Raw genomic sequence first — 26097 nt, forward strand, 5'->3', positions numbered from 1 at the left:
GAAATGTGTGTAATTCTTGATTTGCCTGATGAGGTCTTGGTAAGTGCTTGGTAGAGCTTGGTAACTGCGGTGTCATGGTAACATCAAGCTCTGTTTTGTTTTTTTTGGATTTTTTAAAAAAAAAGAAAGAATGACGGAGGATGTAGACCAACAGAAACTCGTTTTTGGACACTATAAATGGATAGAAAGTATTAAAACCTGTCTTAACCTTCTGCGTATTTGTATATTCGCACCATCAACAATTGTGATCGGATAAATACAACACATGGGCCCTTTAAATAACAGCATAAGTGAGAAAAGAATCACACACACACACACAGACACACACACACACACACACACACACACACTGTTGATCTTTAGAATTGGAACTTAAATCGTACTTAACATCCAACGTCCGCTTTTTCAGTCAGTTACTGTACATAAATACTCAGTTATATCTGACTGTGTTCTCTATATCTGAAGTTTCCCCCCTCAACCTCTGTGACTACTGTTTATAAAACACATTTAGTTTCGGTGACTGTATAAAATATGCATGTGATATGAGTTTTTTATGCGCTGTTCAGTTTCTGATGGGATGTTTGGCGCTAAGCATCTAGCAGTAAGTCGTTTCAGCGTACTGGTAATAACCGGTTTAAAACGTTCCTCTATCTGGGATTAAATGCAGGGTTTAGAAGGACGATAGGCCAGGGTTAGTGACAAACGCAGTGTGAAGAACTTCTCCATGATAATGGTTACTCCATCCCACAGTTCATTATTTTCCTACAACAACACCACCCACTTCTTTCCTTCCATATGCTTACAGATGGAGTGGATAGAGGTTCGAATGTTAAAGTATGATTTTCTTTATCACACACAGACAGCGACAGGCTTTAGATAAAGGATACTGGCCTTTCTACAGAGCTCCTCTAGTTCAGGTGCAGGAAGTGAACGCGAGCAGAATGCAGGATGCGCGACTCATTAGCGATGCTGGCCCTAACGGCGAGGCCGGAGCAGCGAGGTTGGCTTGCTGGCCGTCTCTCATTAATGCTTCATTCAGAATGGCACTGTGGCATTGTGTTTATTATTTGTGCGGAGGGGAAGCTTCCGGTATTTGTCATCATTAATGTATTTCAAAGGGCTGAAGGTCAGCACAGGTGGTCCGCTGCCTGAACGCCAGCCGTAACATAATAAAACGTTAAGCTTGGTGTCATGCTCTAGTTATTAAATAGTTATTTAGCTTTGTGACTCCAAGATAAGTAAATCACTACTTTTAATGTCTATATATCTCTTTTAAAGCTCCAGTGTTGAAACAGCACTGCTGATGACATAGCGCCAAGTTTATAATGCTGCATAATGCCTATGTTTCCACATCACATGACTCAGAGGTTATGTCATATGATATTCTTATGATTCCTGTTGGACTAAATCCATATGAATGCTAATGTAGGTTTTATAAATACCCATGGACACATAATAGTGTCATCTTAATATTCATAAGATTTATTACCACATAGTAAGACAGTAATGACACAGCTATGTATTGTTTATGACCAGGTTATGACACATTAGTGACAGTATTACATATTTTTTCTTCTTTTATTTAAATTGATACATGACATGTTTTATAAATACCTACTCATGACCTAATAAAGTCTTGTCTCTTTATGGATGGTTATGTAGGTTTTATAAACACATTTTGCAACATAGTAGCACAGTAAAAACACAGCTATGACAATGTTATTACACATTAGTGCTTTGTATGTTTTCTATGTTTCTTTATATTGATAGCTTTTTATAAATATTTATAGTAAGTTATAACACATTAATGAGGCAGCTATATATTGTTTATGACAAGGTTATGACACAGTAATAGGAGTGATATGTATGTTTTTGCCATCTCGTTATATACATAAGTGATACATTTTATAACTATATACCTATGAGATATTAAGGACAGTTTCTCTCACTTTATAGATGTTTAAATATGTTCCATAAGCACATATGACAACAGTCACACTGTAATGACTAAATATACATTGTTTATAACAAGCTTATGACAGACTAATGATAGTGTCCTATATGTATTTGTCTGTCTCTTTATCATGATAGGTTATAGACTTTATAAATATCTATGAAAACATAATAACACCATCAGTCATGACATGACAAGAGCCTAGTCTACGGCAAGGTTATGACAGATTAATGGCAGTGTTATGTATGTTTTTTCTGTCCTTCAATGAATCTCATATATCACTTCACCCTCACGTACCTCAGATACAGTATATAAATGCAATTCATTTCCTTAAAGCTTCATTTTAAAGCCTGTAAAGTTTCTCAGTCTTGAAGATCGGCACGATCCTGGATGATTTTAACGACGCTCCAAGAACACAGAGCTTTCCATGAACCTAACATTGACAAGGAGTGCAAATTAAGGCCCATTAGTTATGCTAACTGAATAATTAGCCGAGAAAAGTCAGAAAGCATCACATTTGCAAGGAGAAGACCCGAGGATCCACAAGAGCTGACTGACAAGTCTGGCCTCTATTTCAGTGACCTCTGATCTTTCCATCTTCCTCAGAAGGCCACATTGTATGATGAGGTCAGGGATCATTCGGCGCTTTATATAATTATGAATCAGGCGCGTTTCATCAGACAGCGAGCTTGCTTGCAAATGGAGAGGAGTCTAGCAGAGCGGAGGGATTAACTGCTCCAGTAGGTCAGGAAAATACATTCACTCTGCTTTTTTTTTTCTTTTTTCTTTTTTTCCCCTGTGCTGCGGTCGCATTAGTGACACCACCGAGGAAAGAAACTCAGCAGCAAAGCTTTGTGTCTGCGGGTGCGCTAATGACATCCAGAATACACACAGATACCTTTATTACAGCTGTTACATCTGTTTGAGTTTTGAAGGCCAGATTTTAATGGTACAAAATTGCGTGAAAGCCGTGATGGTGAAAAGGAGTCGGCTCGCCCCGAACCGTTACGCATTTCGCAATTGCCGCACGCGCTGTCTTACCTGCGCCACAGAAATAAACCCTCTCTTGTGTCGCTGAAATTGATTAGAAAGAAGTCATTTGAAGATTTAAAAAAAAAAATGCCATGAATAAATTATGCTATGTATAGTTCACGTGCATTATAAATCCAGAATCGGGCCATTAATAATACACATAAGAGAATTTAGAGCCATGGAATTTCTCTCTATGATCTGTAGGTATAGCAGTAAATTATTGATGCAGATTAGCAGCAGGAGAATCTCTGGATCAAATCGATCCATAGTGCTGTCTGGCTAAACTGTGATGAGCTTAAGCATCGATATTTTTTCTCTCATCCACTCACATGTTAACATCGCCGGCCTTGCCTTGCTCTCAGATCTGGTTGTAATACAACACTGTTGAAATGTCATTGGTTTTCATCGAATTGTTTCCTACAGCAGCAGAACTGATAGCAAATTCCAGCTGCAGTTCAAATCACAGATCTATATTAGCATCCAGGATTGTAAGCATTCAAATATTTCACATCTACTGTAGGAGTAGAAATCAGGTAACATCATGATACTACTCACTGGGTGTGAGGGTTTTATTCCTTACACAATACAGAATGCAAGTGTTTTCTTAAATGAGATTTTTATTTCTAAAATATTCATCAATCAAAGAATTTCATGTATGATATAAAAACGATGGTTTATGCTAATAGCTGATCAGTAATCATTCACTTTTATACCACCTTTGACATCAAAATCTCCTGTCTGACTCAACGTTTATAAATGCTCATGTGGGTTTAATAAATCACCATGGCAACCTAATTAAACTGATACTGGTACTGTCAGGTGCTGTTAATTATCTCTAACTCTTGAGAAAAGTGAGTTTTATTTAACTGCTTTTCATATTATGACAGCATAAAATGAGTCTTATGTACATTATATTAAATTAGAATTAATTAAAGATAGCATTCGAGCGTTTCAACTATATGCTCAAAAGTATATGCACCCCCGTTCTTCACATCCATATGCAATTCTTGTTCAAACTCTTGCCGTAAAGACGGAAGGACAGAATTGTCTAGTTTGCTTGTATTTGATTAATTTCCCTTCATCATTTCAGCATAGAATTGCTTGGGATTAACTGGAACACCGACTCTACCACCGTCCTCAACATCCCAACATCAGTGTCTCATCTCACTAATGTTCTCGTGAACATACTGTAACAACACAACCATGGTCCAAAATCTAGTGGAAAGCCTTCCCAGTAGAGTGGATTGCAAAGAGGGACTAAATCCTGAATATATGGGTGTTATTGGTCATGAGGGATGCACAAACTTTTGGCTGTATAGTGTGTATAAAGTCAGCTGATGGCTAGTGGAAGTAGGCTTTTATATAAGATTATGTGTGTTGTCAAAAATGGCTCATGTAGGTGTTATGTAGCCCTATATATAAGCTCTTATATAGCCATGTGTCACTTAACAAGGTTATGACAAACTCATGATAGTGTCATGTATGTGTTTGTCTGTCTCTTTACATGATAGGTTGTAGTTTTTTTTTATTTTTATAAAATCATACAGTAATAGCTTTGTCCAAAAGGTCATGACAAGAGCTACGTCTAGACTACAACAAGGTTATGACGCATTAACGTCAGTGTTTGTAATCCCATGTGTCACTTCACCCTCACGTACCTCAGAGATATAAATGCAGTTTATTTCTTTAAAGCTTATTCATTTTAAAGCCTGTAAAGTCTCCCAGTTTTGAAGATCAACACAATCCTGGATGGTTTTAACCACTCTCCAAGAACACAGAGCTTTCCATGAGCCTAAGATTGACAAGGAGTACAAATTAAGGCCTATTAGGCTGTTATATAGTATTATATGCCTTGTCAAGAGGGGCTAAAGTAGGTGTTATGTAGCTCTATGAACACCAGCCTGAGTAGTGTTAGCAAATGATCTAAAGCACATAATTCCACTGTAATAGATGTAGTTTCTTTATTCTAAGAACGGAGATCTGAGATGGAGTGTACCTGAGTGTAGTTTTTAATAGAAATGTGAGAGTTTGCTAAAAACATTTTTTCGCTTGAGAGAAAACAGGACGACATGCTGCGAGTTTTCTTTCACACACAATAGTGAAGCCAAAACAATATACTGTAGAGACACAATGTTCTTTTTTTACTCGTTAAAAACAAACAAGCAATCAAACAAACAAACAAAAAAAATTCTAGCTTTGTATTATGGTATCCTTGTTCAGCAGTTTAGATCCCATCTTGTGCAGTGTTCGTCTTCCTCTTAATTTTCCTTTTTTCTCTCCACTACTAATAAGCTAGTTTGAGCGTTTGCTCAGAAGAACATGCTGGATGATGAAGTAAGGAATCAATTGCACATCCACCCAGCTGAAGTTGTACATGTTGAACTCTTCAAGTCTAAGTGAAATTTATTTTTTCTTTTGGAAAAACACCAAGAAAAGACAAACAATTAAATGCAGTGTGATGCCAAAATTAAATACAGAATTTTTCTCACTGTTGGTCTCAGCATTTAATCTTCTGGGGTACATTAGATATGTAAAAAATTCAGTTTCTGTTAATCAATTGATAAATTGAATAATGTATTAAAATGTAAATTCAATTAACAGCAATACATTATTTTCTTCTTCTTCTTCTTCTTCTTCTTCTTCTTCTTCTTCTTCTTCTTCTTATTATTATTATTATTATTATTATAAGAATATTATTAGTATTATCACCATGTGTTATTGTGTGTGTTTTATTTATATATCTTGATTTGTACCTTGATAATAATAATAATAATAATAATAATAATAATAATAATAATAATAATAATAATAATAATAATCATCTTATGGATAAACATTGTACAATATTTAATTAAAAGTAAAGTAATACTCATTTAATAGTAATACATTCTCCTTCTTCATTTATGAATAACAAGGTACAATATTATAGCAGATAAATGATTGGTTAGCTTAGAATTAAGATTGTTGTCATGTTTATTATTATTAATAATAATAATAATAATAATAATAATAATAATAATAATAATAATAATAATAATAATAATAATAATAAGGTCCAGTGGGTCAAGTGTTATTTTGTAGGACGAATAATGATAGTGGCAGACACATTGTTAAAACAAACCAAAGCTGCAGTGATGAATGTGATCATTATATCTAGAACTATAAATGCAGCAATAATCCAGACTCCTATTTATAAATTGTGTCTTGCTCTAATGTTACATCACATTATGTTTGACAGCAAGGAGAAAAAAAAAAGCTATTTTCTTCTTTATTCTTCATTTTCAGTCCCCCATTAAATACTGACAAAACATTCAGATTAATCTTCTAGTATTCATGTTCACTTTGTCTACATATGATGTCACACTTAATAAGGAATAACATCCTGACAGTTGATCTTAGAACAGCTGATTAATTATGCAACGTCATCCACACTGCGCTGTTAACACTATTAAATTTCACAATCGCAGAGGTAGTTGTTTAACCGAGCAATTAAAAATGAAATTTTGAAGCAAATCGGACTACGCAAGGTCAGAATCCCTGACCTCATGGAATTCTTAAATAAAGATATTCATTAGGCAGTCATTTTGAAGCGGCGTATATTATCTTTGCTTTGAAGTGGAAACGTTTGGTCTGACTCACGCTAACATTTAAATGATATTTGATGTTTGAGAAGCAGGACCAAAAGTTCTCTCTCTCTCTCTCTCTCTCTCTCTCTCTCTCTCTCACTCTCTATCTATCTATCTCTCTGAGACTCCTTGGACTCTTTTTAAAGTTACTAATTGAATGTGTCCTTCAACAATCCTGTCACCTTTGTATCAAAGCTTTTAGATTAAAGGACTCATTACTGAGAGCAAAGGATTGAAAGAGAGGGTTTTGAGAGAGTTAAGTGAATCAGTCTGTAAAACTAAAGCTCTATCATTTGTGCTACAGCACCTATGTGCTTTTAAAATTGAATGAATGAATGAATGAATGAATGAATAAATAAATAAATAAATAAATAAATAAATAAATAAATAAATAAATAAATTTCCAAGTGCCCTGCTGAAAGCAAGGGGCAAATATTTTCTTGGAATGATATATTCACGGTATTGATTTTAGAGTTAACTTTGCTTCTAAAGGATGCCGAGGTAAAGAGATACCAAACGAAATAGCTAACTCTTCCTAAAGTTGTACAGGCCATTAAGCTATGTGTGCATCCTTTTAAATGAAATCCACACAACCTGAGATGGTGAGACTCGAGCTAATTGGCCCTTAAGTTGTCTCGCATGTCTCCGTCTCTGACTGCAGAGCAATGACCCAGCAGTCTCCTGTCATCGGCGCAGGCAATCGGGCTGGAACATTTAAAGAAACAATTCATTTAAAATCCTACAGTATTGTTTTTGCGTTCTTTTGCCGTTACGTCGATATAAAGAAAAAGTCACAAAGATGAAGTTAAAGCAAGGAGATACATTTTTACTTGCTCGTCATGGGATATACCGTTATGTATTATTCACTCACTCACTCATTTTCTACCGCTTATCCGAACTACCTCGGGTCACGGGGAGCCCGTGCCTATCTCAGGCGTCATCGGGTATCAAGGCAGGATACACCCTGGACGGAGTGCCAACCCATCGCAGGGCACACACACTTTATGTATTACTAAATAAATTAATTAAATTATTGGATTAAATATACTTTTAAATCCTAAAAAATACTCTTAAATCTCAACACATAGCCTGGATAGGTGGATGGACGGATGGCTTTGTGTTTAATCACACGATAGCACTAGCTTAGATCGACTTATTTAATTTTATATTTTTTTATTCTACTCAGTGTCCAATCACGATTTGGAACAACATTGATTCCAGTTGTTCTGGTACCATTTTTTTCATCATCACAGCAGCTTGGTGAAGCCTTTCACAATTAATTGCAGTGAAGAAGCCTAAAGCCAAAATTGGATCCTATGTATCGAGATAAACCCTATGGTCATGTATGCTTGAAGCATTTTGTCAAGCAGCTGGAAGTAGTTTGGTGCACCGTAGTGCCCTGGAACATTTTTCTTTCACTCTTGAAAGCCTTTTCTGCAGTTTTTTCCTGTACCACTATGCACTCAACAACCATGTCAACAATTTAGCTAATGGTCACCTGTAACGTTCTAGCACATCCACTATAACAATTAGACCCAAATACAGGAATGTATATAAAAAACAGCATTAATGAATACAATAATACACGAGACTAAGGTTAACCTGACATACTGTAACATGACATTACAGTACATGACATAGAAACATGGAAATGCATCCAACAGTGCCGCATGAACATGCAACAATGACTCACAAAATACAACAGAATGGGTATATATAGGACATCTAATTAAGTTTAACTAGGAACAGGCAGGAGTGCAGGAAAAAAAACAGACAGGTAAGGACGAAGTACCGTCCACATAAACACTACAAAGCTTGAAATGAGGAAAAACCATTCAAGTTCCTTACCTCACCTGAGGATGACTATGTATTTAAAGAATTGTTCTGTGCAATTATGCCAATTCCTGATGTGTGAATATTTTATATTTATATGGCTTAGTGGTTAGCACGTTCGCCTCACACCTCCAGGGTTGGGGGTTCGATTCCCGCCTCCGCCTTGTGTGTGTGGAGTTTGCATGTTCTCCCCGTGCCTCGGGGGTTTCCTCCGGATACTCCGGTTTCCTCCCCCGGTCCAAAGACATGCATGGTAGGTTGATTGGCATCTCTGGTAAATTGTCCCTAGTGTGTGATTGTGTGAATGAATGAGAGTGTGTGTGTGTGCCCTGTGATGGGTTGGCACTCCGTCCAGGGTGTATCCTGCCTTGATGCCCGATGACGCCTGAGATAGGCACAGGCTCGCCGTGACCCGAGGTAGTTCGGATAAGCGGTAGAAAATGAGTGAGAGAGTGTTCTGTGTCCTATTCTATATAATGTACCATTTTAAATGCAATTTTTCTTTGCATTTTTTTCTGCTGCATTGCGTTTCAGAGCTTTGGTAGCTACTACCATTTGAATCCAGGCTTCGATAATTAACATCTAGACATGTCCTACTTTACATGATAAGACAGAAATATGAGCTATTTCTTGAGATTCTTTATGTTCGAAATTCATAGGAGTGTGGACGGTGTGATACGCTGCACAATAAGGCCTAGACTGTTTAGAAGTAATGGTCTTCCAATGAGCTGTTTTGTACCGTATGTACAATTTTCTGTCCTTCAGAACGAATCACTTAGGTGAATAAGACAATATTAGTCACTGAGTCATTCCTTTTATTCGTGTGTTGCGTTAAACCTTTTTCCCGGAAAGTTCATCTGTCAGAATTTGCTTTTATAACATTTTACATTTACAGCATTTAGCAGACGCCCTTATCCAGAGCGACTTACATTTTATCTCATTTTTATACAACTGAGCAATTGAGGGTTAAGGGCCTTGCTCAGGTGCCCAGCAGTGGCAGCTTGGTGGACGTAGGAATCGAACTCACAACCTTCTGATTGGTAATCCAACACCTTAACCACTAGGCTACCACATCCCACATACCACATTATAACTACTCCTGCCTCCAGTACATCAATGAGTGCTCTAGTCCTTAGAGCTTTTGTTCATGAACATGATTTCTTTATTTATGTCGTGTTATAAGCTAAAAATGGCTGTATGTATGCATAATTAACATGATTACAAATTATAGTAAATGATATTACTTTATCACTACAAGAAGAACATACAGTAAAGCTGTATTGTTATACCAAAATATACTGTATATGATATACTATATAATATAATCTGTTCTTTAAAGTTATTGTACTGGTTATTATATATAGCTTATTAGTTCTATTGGATAAAATTAGATTTATTTTATAAATAGCTATGTAGATTGTTAAGGAATAAAACACTAGAAGTTATATATATATATATATATATATATATATATATATATATATATATATATATATATATATATATATTATATAAATGATATATTATTATTAGTGATTATAAGTTATATATTGTTATTTTCTTAAATTAGAAACTGAAATTATAATATTAAAATATGGTGTGGTGTGGTGTGGGTTGATGCAATAGACACTTTGTTTTGGAGTTAATTATACAAAGCACACACACACACAATAGCATAACTATTTTTATATGGATCAAGCTATTTGTTGTATAAGAGACACTGTAGGCACTTCAATGTGCTGAACATGAAATTTGAGCAAACCATAAGAGCAACCTGAATTGCCCATGCCCCCTTTCCACCAGAAAGAAAGGGTGTGAATCCTGATTTAAAATGATTTAAAAATGGTGCTAACGTCGTTCTTTTTGTCCTGTTTGTCACAGTAACCACGTCCCCAGCCCCGCCCCAGCCCCGCCCCAGCCCCGCCCCTGATGCAAGCGGTTATTAAGTCTAGACCAGAAATGTTTTGGTGCTACTGTACTTAAGAACCACTTTTCTTGGTTCAGAGCCGGTGCTTTGGGTGTCGTAAAAGAAAGAACTGATTTTAAATTAGGCTCTGGCTCTGAACCAGCACTCAAACTGCCTCGGTGGAAAAGGGGCATCAGTGAACTGATCTCTACAAATTCTGTCTGAACTGATTGGAAATCAGTCACTTAGGGTCAATCAAATTTCTCGGAAATTCCATGTCTAATACACAGTTCTTCATATATTCCTCTGAATTCTGTCAGATTTCAAAATGTACATTTGGTGAACTGAACAGAGAAAATGACTTTTTCTTCTCCAAGGTCATACAAATGACTCTGAATGTTGTGAGTCATTCGTTTTATTCGTTTGCTGTTGCGAGGCTTCTTCTTCTGAAATATTAGTCTGTTTGTGTTTTTTTAATGTCTATGGATTGTACATGTCATATTTTCCATTATGTTTGCACAAAACCTACCTTTCGTAGTGCCCATTGCCTCCTTGTAACTAACGACTGAGTCATGATTTCATTTGATTCATTAAATCTTTTGAAGAACTGCTATGTTCTAAACTGAAGTATTGATGTAAATAATTAACGAGACGTTCAATCAGGATGTACTTCAATCTGAGCAAAAGAATAAGTGAATTAATCCAAACAAATCTTTTCTTTTTATTTTAAATGATATCAAATGGCTCGGGGGAGACTAAAAAGTTTCAAATGGTGAAAGTTTTTAGCTCTAGAGCTTCATTTCAAAGTCAGCGCTGCTCACACACTCAGTCCTTTACGTTTTGTTCTAATTGATTTCAAAAAACGATCTGCTGAATTGTGTGAAGAAAATGATTCATATCATCTTTTACGTTCAGGGGAAGAGAACACACCCGGCTGGATCTGTGCAGAAGATGACAGGAGGACAAAGGCTCCACTCTGGTGTCCACTGCTCGCCTGTCGTATGCCTGTCTTCACCTCAAAAGCCCAGGACTGTAAGGTTAGTAGCTGCCAATATCTTGAATAGCCTTGTGTGTGTCTGTGTGTGTGTGTGTGTATGTGTGTGTTTGTGTTCATACCTGGTTACACCGCAAGATTAGAAACCAGGGTCCATTGTAAACAAAACTTGGTTTCAAACTTTTTTTAATGGATTAGCAGAAAGTTGTGTTTTTGTTTTGAAGACAAATGTCCCCAGTCATTCTTCTGTGAATTCTGCCATTTCTAGCCTGAGGAAATTGAAACTGTGAACCAGCACCACCTTTAAAGGTGCAGTCGGACTGTAGGAATGTCTCACAAGAACTTGGCAGACTTGCGAAACGATAAGTTGACACCGAAACCTTGCCAGCAAAACTTGCTGGAGAGAAAGTGGCAATCGATAATGGCTGTTAAGCCTGGTGAGCGTTTCATAGATCAAAGCCAGGACTTGAGTGAGAGACACATTAAAAGGGTTTTCGTGGTCAGTGAGAAAGGTATAAAATCAATTTGTACTGTCTGTTAGATGATAGCTCGGACTACATTTTCAGCCCTAACATTGTTACGGGACTTGCTTCTGCATTGCAGGATGAGGCGCCAAATTACAGCTGCCTCCATGGGAGGATGTTATAAAGTGATCATGCAATTACTTTAATGACTGTGGGACACCTGAGCATAAATCAATGTGCCTACATTAAATTAAGTTTCGGTGCTTCATCCCAATAGCCAGGAAGTTGAGGGCTATTCTGTCCAAGAAATCATTATTTTATGGCATCGTCTAAGTTCTCGATCTGGTTCTGTTCCATCTATGTGCAGAAAAAGAATTTTTTTATTTTTTTTTTATTTATTTTTTTTTTTACAATGTTCTTAGGTATAGATAACAACTAAGCAGGTAGCAGGTTCTAAAGTACTAGTTATTTATTAGTAGCACGATATTTTAAATGAAGTAGGCAGAAATGTCAAAAATGTTAATGGATATAATCATGTGTGTAACATTGATTTGCTGAAGTATTCTCTCACTCACTTTCTACCGCTTATCCGAACTACCTCGGGTCACGGGGAGCCTGTGCCTATCTCAGGCGTCATCGGGCATCAAGGCAGGATACACCCTGGACGGAGTGCCAACCCATCGCAGGGCACACACACGCTCTCATTCACTCACACAATCACACACTACAGACAATTTTCCAGAGATGCCAATCAACCTACCATGCATGTCTTTGGACCGGGGGAGGAAACCGGAGTACCCGGAGGAAACCCCCGAGGCACGGGGAGAACATGCAAACTCCACACACAAGGCGGAGGCGGGAATCGAACCCCCAACCCTGGATGTGTGAGGCGAACGTGCTAACCACTAAGCCACCGTGCCCCCCGCTGAAGTATTCTGTGAAATATAATTATTTACAGTGTCACTAAAGCTGGAAACTAAGTTGATTGGTATTCTTTTTTTAAAAAAGTAGTTATTTACACCAATTAGCCATATCATTAAAACCAGTGACAGGTGAAATGAATACCTTGCACCATGGACCAGTGGAAGAAGATGGCCATGGGTTTTAAATCATGTATGTCAGGTGCGTGAAGAAGAGTTGGCACAAGGAGTCACTATGGGAAGAAAGCAAGCCGGTGAACACAGTTTGATGCTCTGGACGATGTTCTGCTTGGAGATCTTAAGCTTTGACGTGTACCACCTACCTAAACATTATTGTAGAACAAGTTCATGGCAACAATATTCCCTAATGGTGGTTACCACATTCAACAGGATAATGCTGTCTGCCACACTGCAGAAATTGTTCAGGAATGGTTTGAGGAAAAAGTTTATGGAGTTGTCTTGTCCTCATGTTCCCAAGATCTCAGTCAGATCATACAGTACATCTGTGGATAATGCTTGACAAACCAGTCTGATTCAAGGAGGCTCTACCTCACAACCCACAGGACTTAAAATTCTTCTGCCAGAAACAACAGCACACCTTTAGGGGTCTTGAGGAGTTCATGTCTTGATAGGTCAGAGCTGTTTTGGTGACCCAAGGGGACCTACACTATATTAGTCATGTGGTTTTATTGTTATGGCTAATTGGTGTATATCATTGTATAAACAATGCCCTTGTTTGGGTTGAGGTTTTGGATTATTATAAGCACTGTCCAAACTTTTGTGATTGTGTTTTCAGCCCCCATGTTTGTTATTCTTTGTCCTTTGGTTAATTTAATTCTGTGATCTGCGAAACCAACAGCAACAGCAGCATTAGAACACTCCGTATTCGGTCGATTAATGAAATGTGCTGCATTTAAGGCTTTAAAACTGAACCATGATGGAAGGAAAATAATATCCACTGTTTATTGAGAAGAGGATAGGCTGAGCCACCACCAATTTGCAACTGAAATCCACTCTAGTCAAGGGCAGATGGCGATGTCTCAACTGTCAGATTGTTGGTTGGTATTTGTGGCTTTGCTTAGATGGAATATTAAGGGTAAATGTGGATTAATATGAGCCAGACTGCCGGGAGAGACTTTTTCTCCAGGACAGAAGGTGGGTTTAGAATGAATTATTGAAAATATTTGTTCCTCCATGCATGTGACTAAAGGGAAAGGCTCAGTCAGATGCACCTTTTCACAATTTCCTTCAGCTTCTTTATTTCATCGTCTCCAAACTCACCCTCCTAGTGGCTTGAATTATTTCATGCCAAGCCTCCAAACATCTTTCTTCGATCTTGGCAGCTGTCTGACTTGGCAAAGTGTTCATTAGTTCAAGGAAGGGAAACATCTGCGTCGTGGAGATGGCGGATGTTAACAACCAAGATTAAAACAAATGTGGCCAGAGGGGATCAGGGCTTTTACAGTTTATAATGTGATCGTAGCTCGAATATTATCTTGGGGTCATGTGAGGAAGATGAATACAACACATAACAGCAGTAGACACGATACATAACATTTTCAGGGACTTCTTCATCCCAAACTCTTGTGGTCCACAAGTAAAGATTTCAATTTCAATACATTTCAACTGAAGAATTTCTAATGAGAATGTGGTACACCATTGAAGCCGAACGTAGAGGTCGTTAATGTCAAGAATTCTCATATATTTTACTTGATGTTTTATTCCATGTTAACCCGGAACTCATCTTTTCCATTCTGCATCTTGACATCGAAAACATGATCATTAAAATGTTATTTTTCTGTACTGCATTTTAGACAAACTTCAAGCCTGTCCCTTAACTTCTGAGAAAACACTTTAGCAGTATTTACTTCAGCAACATATTGGGTGCCTCAGAGAACTATGAAAAAAAGCTTCTTTATTCTGTTTAGCTCTTATTTGAGAGTACTTTGATACCTGAGGGATTTCATCATGGTTGCTTTGAAGTGAATGATGACATGAAAAAAAAAAGGGATTTTGGAAAAATCAGGCATCTTTTTTTTTTTTTAGTGGAGGTCTCATGTGGAGAAATGTTGACTTTGAAGTAGCAAAGTTTGAGACTATCCAGTTAGGTTTAACTCAAAACTGTGATATAATATAGCTTTAGAGGTGTAACAAATTAAAGCAAAGCTTGAAAACCCAGTGCCATTTTGCCACCATGTTTCGTCTTAAGACACTAATCAAAACTCCAACAGAGAAAAGGACATCGTATATGGCTTCAGTACTGTTCCAGTGACGTGTAAGGTCAGGGTCAAGGTGCACTGAAGCAGTGTACAGTGTACAGTGCTTCAGTACAGTGTACAGTGTCCAGTGACTTAAAGGTGTGGTATCCATTGTTTGAAAGGCAATGTTGACATTTGAAATCACCAAAACAAACACACCCCTAACCCAAATGGGTCCCACCCCTGTATTGATAGCTCCGCCCACACATACATACGTAACCCAGGCAACTACTGAAAAGAAATGTGTCTTTATCATAGCTGAAGGGAAGAACAATACGATTGCAGATAAACAAACAAGCAAAAATGACACACAAGCATAATCATGTAAAGGACAAAGGCATATATTAGTTCTGTGTAACAAAGCAAAACAAACGTTACTCACCTATCGAGAAGGAAAAAAGAGCCTCGGCGTCTTAAGTAAAGTTGGTCACATATTCACAGATTGGAGTTTCCTGAGTCAATAACTCCTGAGCTAAACACTGTTACTACACAAAACACGGTTGTAGCTGCGTCTCTACATTACTACGATAGAAAAGAGGTGTTATTTGTGTAGTAACAGCGTTTAGCTCAGGAGTTATTGACTCAGGAAACTCCAATCTGTGAATATGTGACCAACTTCCTGCTCCTTCAGTTCTCTCCAGTGCTGGAAAGCTGATCCTATATTAACACGTCCTACTTCTTACCTTATCGTAAGTCTTTCTTCTCTTTCTTTCTTTGTTTTTATCCTCCATGTCAATGTTAAAACCGCTTTCTGCTGATGTCACACATGCGCACTTAACACTCTCTCCGCCCATATTGACAAAACACGCCCCTTTCTGCTCATTGGCTACACATTTGTTTTGTTTTTGTTTTGTTTGGCGGCCCGACGCAATTTTCTGAAGCATTTCTTAAACAACGGAGACCCCACTGTTAAAGTAGCTCAGTTTCTTTGTAGTGGAATTGACTCAAATTTGAATCAAATGTTTCCTGTCATTAACAAGCTTCATTTGAGATTTAGCATGTTTGAGATTTAGCATAACTACTACTATGTACAATTACAACATAAGTGTTTGCCAAGTTATACCCATTTACACAACACTATCTTAAGTATAAATGGTCTGTAAAAAATCTACAATGGACCTTATATAGATTAGTATATTTCAGATATACTCTAAATTAGGAATGAATCAGAACATGGCAAAACAATTTGGTCACAATATCAATAAGTCAGCTGTTACAGCCGTTAAGTATTGTAAAACTGTAATGTTGACCCAGCTTCGGACAAAGAAAACAAATTAGATCGAAGCCTCACCAAAAAAAACATTTGTAAAAAATTTCTATCACTCGCATTTGATTTCTGATGAACCTTGATTGCTTTGCAGAGTCATGGGATCATATTGTTGTAGCCTGGATTACTCGAGGGTGTGAAATCTTTTTGGGCTCTGTTGATCACTCCTGTGTAAGTTGTCTAGCTTTGTGATTGAGTTCTTTGACCGTGGCCCTCTGGTGCTCCATTTGTCCCATCACTCCTGCTGATGTTCTGAGTGGCGAGTGAGTTGTGCCATGCCTCCACCAACACCCCCCGAACTCTTTGACTGACTGCCGACTGCAGATGAGATAGTCGCGTGACACCTCGAGCGATAGCGAACATGCGGCCCGAGTCTATTTATAATGCCAGTTGGAGAGGGTCTGATATACGAGGCTGATGACTGCTGGGGGGAAGAAACCCACACATCTTGGTCTGATGCACAGTATGACCTGACATGAAATACAGATCAAACAACGTCTCAGAAAAAGGTGCCCTTCTCATTTCTTGCCCCTATTGATTTAGGCTTTTTTTTGTTTTTTGGCTGTTTTTTTTTTTTGTTTTTTTTTGAGTGATGAAACCTTCCTTCCATTCGGAGCACGTAGAGATTACTCCTTGCTACCTTTCTTTTAACTCTCGATTTTGTTGTCTTCTCAGCTCTGTGACGAGCAGATGCTGCAGAATGGATTAAAAAAAAAAAAAAAAAACTCTTCCTTGCGCATCTCTACTCTTGTTTTGTGACTCTGTCTCTGTTCTTTTGTAGCACTATATATCCCTTTGGCAAACACAAACATGCGAACAGCAGGAATGCTGAGAAAGTGCCTGCACATGTTTAAGACGCATCAATAAAGACCTGCAGTCATATATCTGCATGCCTTTATCAGGGGGCTTTGGGTTATTAATTACTCATGCCACAGCCTCCCACCTGCTTCTCCTCCCTGCTTTGTTATGGATTTGTGTAATTAATGATGAAGTCCATCGATTTTTTTTTTTGCCTTTGTTTTCTAAAGAAGACTCCTTCCACATTACCACCTCCTAATCTCAGAGTTATTTATTCACACCGTGCTGTTGTCACAGATTGTCGGGTCTGAGTCGGACTGATTTTCCGCCGTGTCGCCAGGATCACTACAGGCCAAAGAAGCTTGCCCTCAGCATGCACACTACGTCAGAGATGGAAATAAGTGTCAATCTGATTGTGTTCTTCACTGTTAGATCACAGCAGGCCTGTCGCCCGGAATGTCACGGCTCAGACCGACGAAATCACTGCGGTCAGCAAAAACTCATCACAGCCTGGGGAAAAAAGTACTCAATGCTTCTATGACATTTTAGTCACTTTTGCATTAAACAGCCAATACCTTGGACACATTTCAGGATGTTCAGGCCAGTTTTAGAATCGATTTGTGCTGGTGTCCCAAATTCAGGTTGATGTTGATCAAACATGTTCATCTTTTATGCTAAAACTCGACACTGTTACTCGTTAAAGAGCAAATGAGTAAAGAACAGCAGTAAAGAAGATATCACTTGAGTGCACTGTAAAATAATAATAAGTAAAGAATCTCCCATGTAAAAAAGACTAGACTTGCTTTTCTTAATCTGCGAAATCTCACAGATTGCTTTATTTCAGCAATTAAAAAAAAACAACTAACAAATCAGTTAGTTTCATCTAATCTTCAAAATCTGCAAGATCTCAGGTTCATAACTGAAACCCGAACATAAGCATCGAAATAACACTCAACGAAACCTCAAAATCATGGAACAACAGCTGACTTTTCTCCACAATGCAGTTCTTTATTTCTTTATTTCTTTATTTTTTTTTTTTTATTAGGATTCTCGCTTGAGGATTGCAACCAGGATTTGTGACATTAATCTGCGTGCATAGCCAGCAGCAGCTAACACTCTTGACGCATCAGTGTGTTCTTGGTAAAAAAATGCCTCGCTAATGATCCTAGGATCCTTTTTTTTTTTTTTTTTTGAGTACTCGCCTGCAGTCATCAGAGCTAGACAAACATGTAATGATCTCTCAGGTGAACTTTATTCCTACCGAGCTATTAAACGTCTGTCACAAGTGGGAAAAAAGGTTGATGGGGACATTGGATAGAGCAGAAGGACTGTTGTTGTTGTTGTTGTTGTTTTTTCTTTTTTGAAAGAAAGGATGTGCTACCTCGGAAAAGGCATGCTCATCATGTCATGAGTTGCATTATGTTCAATGATGTAACAATGGATTTTTTTTTTTTGGGTATCTGATTAGCTAAATACTTTCCTTTTTTTCCCCCTGAGCTTGAGGCACAGGCACATCCATCTCTTCACACACTTTTAACCAGTAGAGGGCAGTGTGACTCTGGTGTGTAGGTAACGGGGTAGTGCCGCACCACTGCCGAAGTACGAGGTCATCTGCATAGGGGTTGATCTGTTGCTTTGACAGTTACGTGCTAATTACTGGACCTCATCCCTGCTCCAACAGTGCTTTGAGCATGGCGTAAAGTGTCTTGCTCTCTATTCCCCCCCACTCACTATCGCATCGTTCTTATTGAGAGAGCAAGCATCCCCTAATATAACCTTGACGAGAATGGCAGAGTGCAAAGTGAAATGTGCTAATTTAAACGTCAGCACTCCGTTTGACTTACCCTTAACAGCGCGGGGGTACTTTATGAGAAACAGTGCTTCGCCGCACCCTGCTAACGTCTCGTCTTTTGTTTACCGCACTCCTGCGAATTGTCTCGCTTCATCCCCTCCTCTTGCTCCTTCGATGCTAATTACACTGTCAGTCCTCTCCACCTGATTACACCACATGGACCACTGGATAATGTCAAAAAATTAAATGCCTCAGTGAAAATCAATTGTCTTATGGAGTAGGGCACTCAGTTTGCGACTGGCCGAGGTAAATGCGTCCTCTGGCAAAAACCGCAATGACTTGATGTGTCCCATCTTCCTCTAAGATGCGTTTCGTTTGTTTCACCATCACCGAAGGCTGATAAGGTAGATGGAACAAAACAGCAGAGGATTAGGTGATATAAGCCTCATTCCATTCCTTATCAGGGCTTGATTAGTAGTGGTGCTTTGTAATTGAGATTACTGTGAGCTGAATATTAAACCGCTTCTCTTTGGGCAGGGCTAGGAAGGGCGGGCATCGTTGATTTGGGTCGGCTGCTCGGAGACACTTCCTGCTTCACCGCAGGGGCCTTGAAGACCTTTTATACTTTTCTCTCAGTCGTCGGATCAAGAAGATTTACCACACGCTGTTCTCATAGCCTTCACATCTGTTGTTTTCTGCCAAATCCGACTTCCAACGTGCCGACGCCCAATCAGGTTCTGGAGGCTAACAGACATTCTTGCACTTTAACATTTCCTGTTTTCATTCTTTTTTATAAAATGAAAGAATAATGTGAAACAGAGAGACTCCTGGCTCTCAGTCATCTCTTTATCTTCCTTATATAGAACTCCTGAGTAGCACTGTTGCGCTGTGTCGGAAAATTGGTGCCAGGAGGGATGAGGAAACACGCTGAGTCTCTCATTGAATTAACTGGACGCATCATAATCAGTTGCACCGAACAGGACATGAAGAGAAAAATATCAGTCTGCACATGAATATGAATGTGGCTTTGTGATATGCTGGGAATGTCAGACGCTGCTCAGAGCGCTAATATGCTTGGGCACTTGCTGAAGTTTTGCCGTCTGCTGACGATACGATGTCTGCGTTGAGCACAGGAAACTGTTTTTCTGTGCTTTTAGGCAAGGCATGTTAAAGGATATGTCTGCTGCTATACACATTATATATGACTCGATTGAAATATTTTTGATTTGTTTTAAGACTCTGGGGCTAATTTTTTGGTTGATGTTCATCAGATGTTAGGGGACAGTGTGGGTCATTGCTTTTGGTTTTCACTTAAATTAAAAATGTGTTTTTCTTTTCTTTAATCCATCCATCCATCCATTTTCCATGCTGAATATCTTACTCAGGGGTCCAACAGAGCCTTGAGTCTATCCCAGGGGACTCAGGGCACAAGTGGGGGATACCCTTGACAGGGTGCCAACCCATCTAATGACAAAATCACACACACTTACACACTACAATTTAGAGACGCCAACCAGCCTACAATGCATGTCTTTGGACTGGGGGAAGAAACCAGAGTACCCAGAGGAAACCCCAAAAGAATGCAAAACACACATAGGATAGGAATCAGACCCCAACCCTGAGGGCATGAGTCAAAAGTGCTGGCCACAAAGCCACCATACCCAAAAAAAAATGCACAAGGCTTCTCTTTTTATACTCATCCTGATGCATTCAGAGATTGCGCCAACTACAGCTTTATTCCATGTCATGAAGATTTCGGACCTTCAGGAAAACAAGGCCAACCCTTTGAGAATCCTGAGGCATCTAGAGATGTACCAGTAGCAGTTGCTTTTTGCTTCATGAAGATTTCGGACATTCAAAGAGAAGTTACGAACTCTGTGTGTTCTTTGAGGACACCAAGCTCTTAATCAAGACTGTATCTGACTGTAGAAAAGGCATTATTCATAATAATGATTACTGTCTATACACTCTGGTGTTTATAACAGGTGTTTAACTGGTATTTATAACAGTCTATAATCACACCATCCAGTGTCACTAAAATGAGAATGAGGTTCTCTTTTGAGTCTGGTTCCTCTCAAGGTTTCTTCCTCTTCCATCTAAGGGAGTTTTTCCTGGCCAGACTCGCCTCAGTCACGTCAGGCTTGGTCATGATCTGCACGGCTGCTTTGAGACAATGTCTATTGTTAAAAGCACTTTACAAATAAAATTGTATTGAAAAAAATTGAATTGAAACTTTCATGATATTTCAAGACTTACCCTTTGTCCTCATGAATTTTACCGATACAAATCGCTGACCCTGGAGACAACAGTGCTCTTTAGATTCTTCAATAAATGAACAGTTCAATAAAGGGTTAAGGTTATGAAGCCTAATCATGTCACTCTGTAACAGCTAACACCAGATTACGGTGGTATCACCATATAATGCTTACACGAGCTGCATATTTCAACCTGGAGCCACTTGTCCAGTCAAGTAAGACAGTATATGACAACGGATCGCTGGCAGGTGCATGGGATTGTGTTTACCAGGCTGCCATGTAGCTTTTAAACTCCAGCACAGTGTTTATGAAGGAGAAACTGCGGCTGTCTGTATTCATTCAGCTGAAGTGGAACCGCAGTGTTTCTGATGCTTCCTGCCAACACACTGTCGCTAGTTGGTATTCCTCCCTTCTACACCCATGTATTGAATTCCTATAAGCGAAGAGGAGCGCTAATCGCAGAGTGCATGCAGCAGAATGCTAAAACACACCCACGTGCGGCTTTAATGTAAAGTTGCTCGCTGTCGACTCTTGTTTCACATTTTCACATGAAGCAGCTCTAGTCTGGCCACGTGCAAGAAAAAAAGTGTTTCTACACCGGTTTTAGTTATAAGCTGTAGATTTTAATTTTGTTGTGTTGCAGGGTTTGAAGTCATGTTTTTAATTCTGAGCTGCGGTTTATATTTTGTTGCGTTTCCGGGTTTGATGTGTTTTTTTAATTCTCTGGTTTGCTGTTGTGTTAAGAGGTTTGTTGCAATGTTTTTAGGGTTTGCTGTTGTGTTTGTTGCTATCTTTTGGTGGGCCACGGTGGCTTAGTGGTTAGCACGTTCGCCTCACACATCCAGGGTTGGGGGTTCGATTCCCGCCTCCGCCTTGTGTGTGTGGAGTTTGCATGTTCTCCCCGTGCCTCAGGGGTTTCCTCCGGGTACTCCAGTTTCCTCCCCCGGTCCAAAGACATGTATGGTAGGTTGATTGGCATCTCTGGAAAATTGTCCGTAGTGTGTGATTGTGTGAGTGAATGAGAGTGTGTGTGTGCCCTGCGATGGGTTGGCACTCCGTCCAGGGTGTATCCTGCCTTGATGCCCGATGATGCCTGAGATAGGCACAGGCTCCCCGTGACCCGAGGTAGTTCGGATAAGCGGTAGAAGACGAATGAATGCTATCTTTTGGATGTTGTGTTTTTTTTCGTTTTCATTGTTGAGTTTTGTTGTGTGTTTTTGTTTTGCTTTTTTATTGTACTCTCAGTTTTCTTGTGATTTTAGTTTTAACATTGTACAATTTGTCAATTTGCTTTTCCATATTAGGTTTATGACTTTATTAATATACTTATTATTATTTCTTTATCTGATTGTCTACCTTCATTTCCTTTGACTTGTACGTCTCTGGGTGTGAAGGTGGATATCAGAACTAATTATCAGTTAATAACCAGAACAAAAGCTCAGTTTTAGTTCACAGATGCTTGTGATTGTTTTTTTCCCTCATGAACACTTGAGTGTTTATACAAGTTAACAGTGAAGCTTTCGTCCTTGTGACTTTTTTTTAATTGTTTTATTGCTACTCATCGTGTTCAACCAAACTGTGAGGGGTTTCCAACCTCCCCAGAGCTAAAATGTTAATGGTGTTGTGTCCCAGTTCAATAACATGTTTACGACGTATCAGTGGATTGGATTTCCAGAGGATTACGAGATTTGATATTAATGTCACTGCTTATTGCTTTGGTGCTGGATGACATCAGACTTTTTATACTGTATTATAAATATTTAAAGAAGTACCATTTCAACTGAAAAAAAGAAAGAAAGAAAGAAAGAAAGAAAGAAAGAAAGAAAGAAAGATACATATTTTATGAAAAAAAATGTAAATAATAATTCTGAAATTGAATTCTAAAATGTATAATTAATAACTTAAATATTAAAGTATAGAATATAGAATAAAATAGGATAATATAAAATGAGATAATAAATAATGAAATAAATATTTTATTTAATTTAGTTTATATTTATATTTATACTTGTACTTAAATTTATTTATTTATTTGTTTGTTTATTTATGCAAATTACAATTTGAATCACAAAATTTCACTCTGTAAAATCCACGGCAAAGAGACATCTGAGTATTCTTTATAAAAATTTGGAAAAAATGTTAAATATTATCTCACACACACACACGCTAACACACACACACACGCTAACACACACACACACACACACACACACACACACACACACACACACACACATTCATGCAAATGCCAGAGACTACACTTGTCTATTTTAGACTAAGAAGGTGTCTATTTTTTTTTTTTTCCAAAATGTTTTACAATTTTAAAATATTTCTAACAAACAGTAAATGCTCATGATCTTGAATATTTAATCTGCATTATTTCTAGGTCCCTATTTAAACCATGTTCACTGCTTTGGACAAAAGGTCCGGTTTTCCATTTCTACTGAAGCACGTGTTCAGGCGACACTGCCATGGATTTGATCTAAAATGGAAAACAAGGTTTAGCACAAAATTCATTCCAGCATGAGGGCAAAGGATCGTGAAGGCAAAAAAAAAAGGTGGTGGTGGTGGTGGTGGGGTGGTGGTGGGGGGGAATGGGGGCTTGGGCGGGGGCTAATACCAAATACTAAGAAACTTTGTGTAAATATTTCTTTCCATTCAAGTAGTTGGGAATAATATAATTTCAAAATAAAAAAAAAATGTTAAATTAAAACTGTGTGTGTCACTTTTAACTGTCAGTTAAAATCTGTTGTGTTTCTGATTTGCTGTTGTGTTTTTTTTGTTTATCTTTTACTGGTATGAGTTTTAGATTTGGAGCTGTGATTTTAGTTGCTGTTCAGTTTAGGATTTTGCTGCTGTGTTTGTAGATTGTCTGTTGTGTTTCCGATTTGTGTGTCTGGTTTTGATGTTATGTTTTTGGGTTTTCGGTTGTTTTTCAGTTTTAGTGTTGTGTATTTTCTTTTTTGTGTTTTTAGTCGGGGGGCACGGTGGCTTAGTGGTTAGCACGTTCGCCTCACACCTCCAGGGTTGGGGGTTCGATTCCCGCCTCCACCTTGTGTGTGTGGAGTTTGCATGTTCTCCCCGTGCCTCGGGGGTTTCCTCCGGGTACTCCGGTTTCCTCCCCCGGTCCAAAGACATGCATGGTAGGTTGATTGGCATCTCTGGAAAATTGTCCGTAGTGTGTGATAGTGTGTGTGTGCCCTGTGATGGGTTGGCACTCCGTCCAGGGTGTATCCTGCCTTGATGCCCGATGACGCCTGAGATAGGCACAGGCTCACCGTGACCCGAGGTAGATCGGATAAGCGGTAGAAAGTGAGTGAGTGAGTGAGTGAGTGAGTGAGAGAGTGTTTTTAGTCTTAGCTATTTGGAATTGTGAGTGTAGTTGTAGTGTGGTGTTTATGGGTTTGTGGCTTTGTTTGTAGTTTTCTGTTCTGTTTCTAATTTAGAGTTGTGGTATTAGTTGTGTTGTGTTTTTTTCTTGCTGTTGTGTGCCTGATTTTGCTGTGATGTTTTTAGTTCCATTTTTGTATTTTTAGTTTTGCAGTAGTTTCTGATTTGCTGTTGAGTTTTATGTTTGTTTGTTTTGCTCTTGTACTCTTGGTTTCGTTGTGGTTTTAGATGTGCATTTGTGTTTAGGGGTTTGCTGTTGTTTTTGTAGTTCTCCTCATTTCTCTTTTGCTTTTATAGGTCTAATGTTGTTGTGTCATGTTTTTAGTTTGACTCTACTTCTTTCAGTGTTGTGTTCTCTTTGCTGTGTTTTTTTATTCTTTTTTTAAAAATGTAAACAAAATGTGAAATATTACTTAAAACTTCATAAAGATTGTAAGAATGATCGCAAAGAGCTTCTGATTTACCTTAAACATTTCTAACTAGGAATCTTATCTTAAATGTAGTTCAGGATCTCAACTCTAAACGAGTTAAAAAAAAACTACTTGTATCTTAGAGACGAGGCGGGGCTTAACCTGTTACTGGGTATGACATTCTTTTGAAGACTGTGATTGGTTGTCCAATAATAAAAAAATAGGAGTCTTTTTAGCTTTAATTTTTTTATTTTCTCTTTAGCTTTTTAAAAATCTGGTCTATTATAAACCTTCACTTTGTCTCTATGTTACGATATTTGAGTCTATGTCGTGTAAGGATTACGTTCGTGAGCAATCATATTACAGATGTTCTAACATCTGTATGTTACAAATGTAATAAATGTAATGTAAATATTAGAGATGAGCCGGATACTCGGCTGAAACGAGTATCCGGTACGGATAAAGCACTTCTGCCGAGTATGAGTATTATACGAGTAATACGAGTCAATATCTGTGCTCGGATTGAATGAAAATCATCATTGGGTATCTGATTGTGTCAGCGTTCTGTGATAGGCTAGTCACAGCGCCGCTCCCCTACAATGATAGGCTAGTCACAGCGCCCCTCCCCTACAGTGATAGGCTAGTCACAGCGTCCCTCCCCTACAGTGATAGGCTAGTCACAGCGCCCATCCCCTACAGTGATAGGCTAGTCACAGCGCCCCTCCCCTACACACATACAGATATATTGTGTTGCTGTGTCTCGCTCTGCTCACTCACAGTCACACACAGAACAGCTCTCTGTCTCTCCATCAGTCACTCGGGTTCCCGGGTCTTTTCCGTTAACGTTTAAGGTTTCTTCAGCTTTTTACTTCAGGTTGTAACGTTAAAAAAAAGAAGACATACATCACCTTCGGAGCATTAATCATAGGGATGATGCCTGCTTGTTGATCGTTGTGTCTAATGCACTACAAATTTAGCCACAGCTGAACTTAAAAATGAAACATTTCACCGAAGCCGCAGGAGTGAAATGTATCCGAAGGTGCAAACGCTCCATCTGTGTCATCGGATCCTGACGACGTTAATTAGTTAGCGTTAATACGCTCTCACACATCAAACATGGAAAGCACGACCACGTAATAACAGAGTCATTTGTAACCCCGTTGCACATTTTTTCTGTTCATCTGACAGCTTGACGATT

The 26097-nt window shown here is 38.6% G+C and overlaps 1 protein-coding gene across 1 annotated transcript in view; it reads left to right on the forward strand.

Annotated features, from left to right (window-relative positions):
• The window catches only part of arhgef10la (Rho guanine nucleotide exchange factor (GEF) 10-like a), a 159487-nt gene that overhangs the window by 85883 nt on the left and 47507 nt on the right, over window positions 1-26097 (forward strand). Inside the window, exon 20 of the mRNA XM_060858048.1 lies at window positions 11267-11388. Within this exon, the coding sequence (XP_060714031.1) occupies window positions 11267-11388 (122 nt within the window). The remainder of the gene's footprint in view (window positions 1-11266; window positions 11389-26097) is intronic.

This window comes from Tachysurus vachellii, chromosome 22 (genome assembly GCF_030014155.1).
Source record: "Tachysurus vachellii isolate PV-2020 chromosome 22, HZAU_Pvac_v1, whole genome shotgun sequence".
In the NCBI taxonomy this organism is placed as follows: domain Eukaryota; kingdom Metazoa; phylum Chordata; class Actinopteri; order Siluriformes; family Bagridae; genus Tachysurus; species Tachysurus vachellii.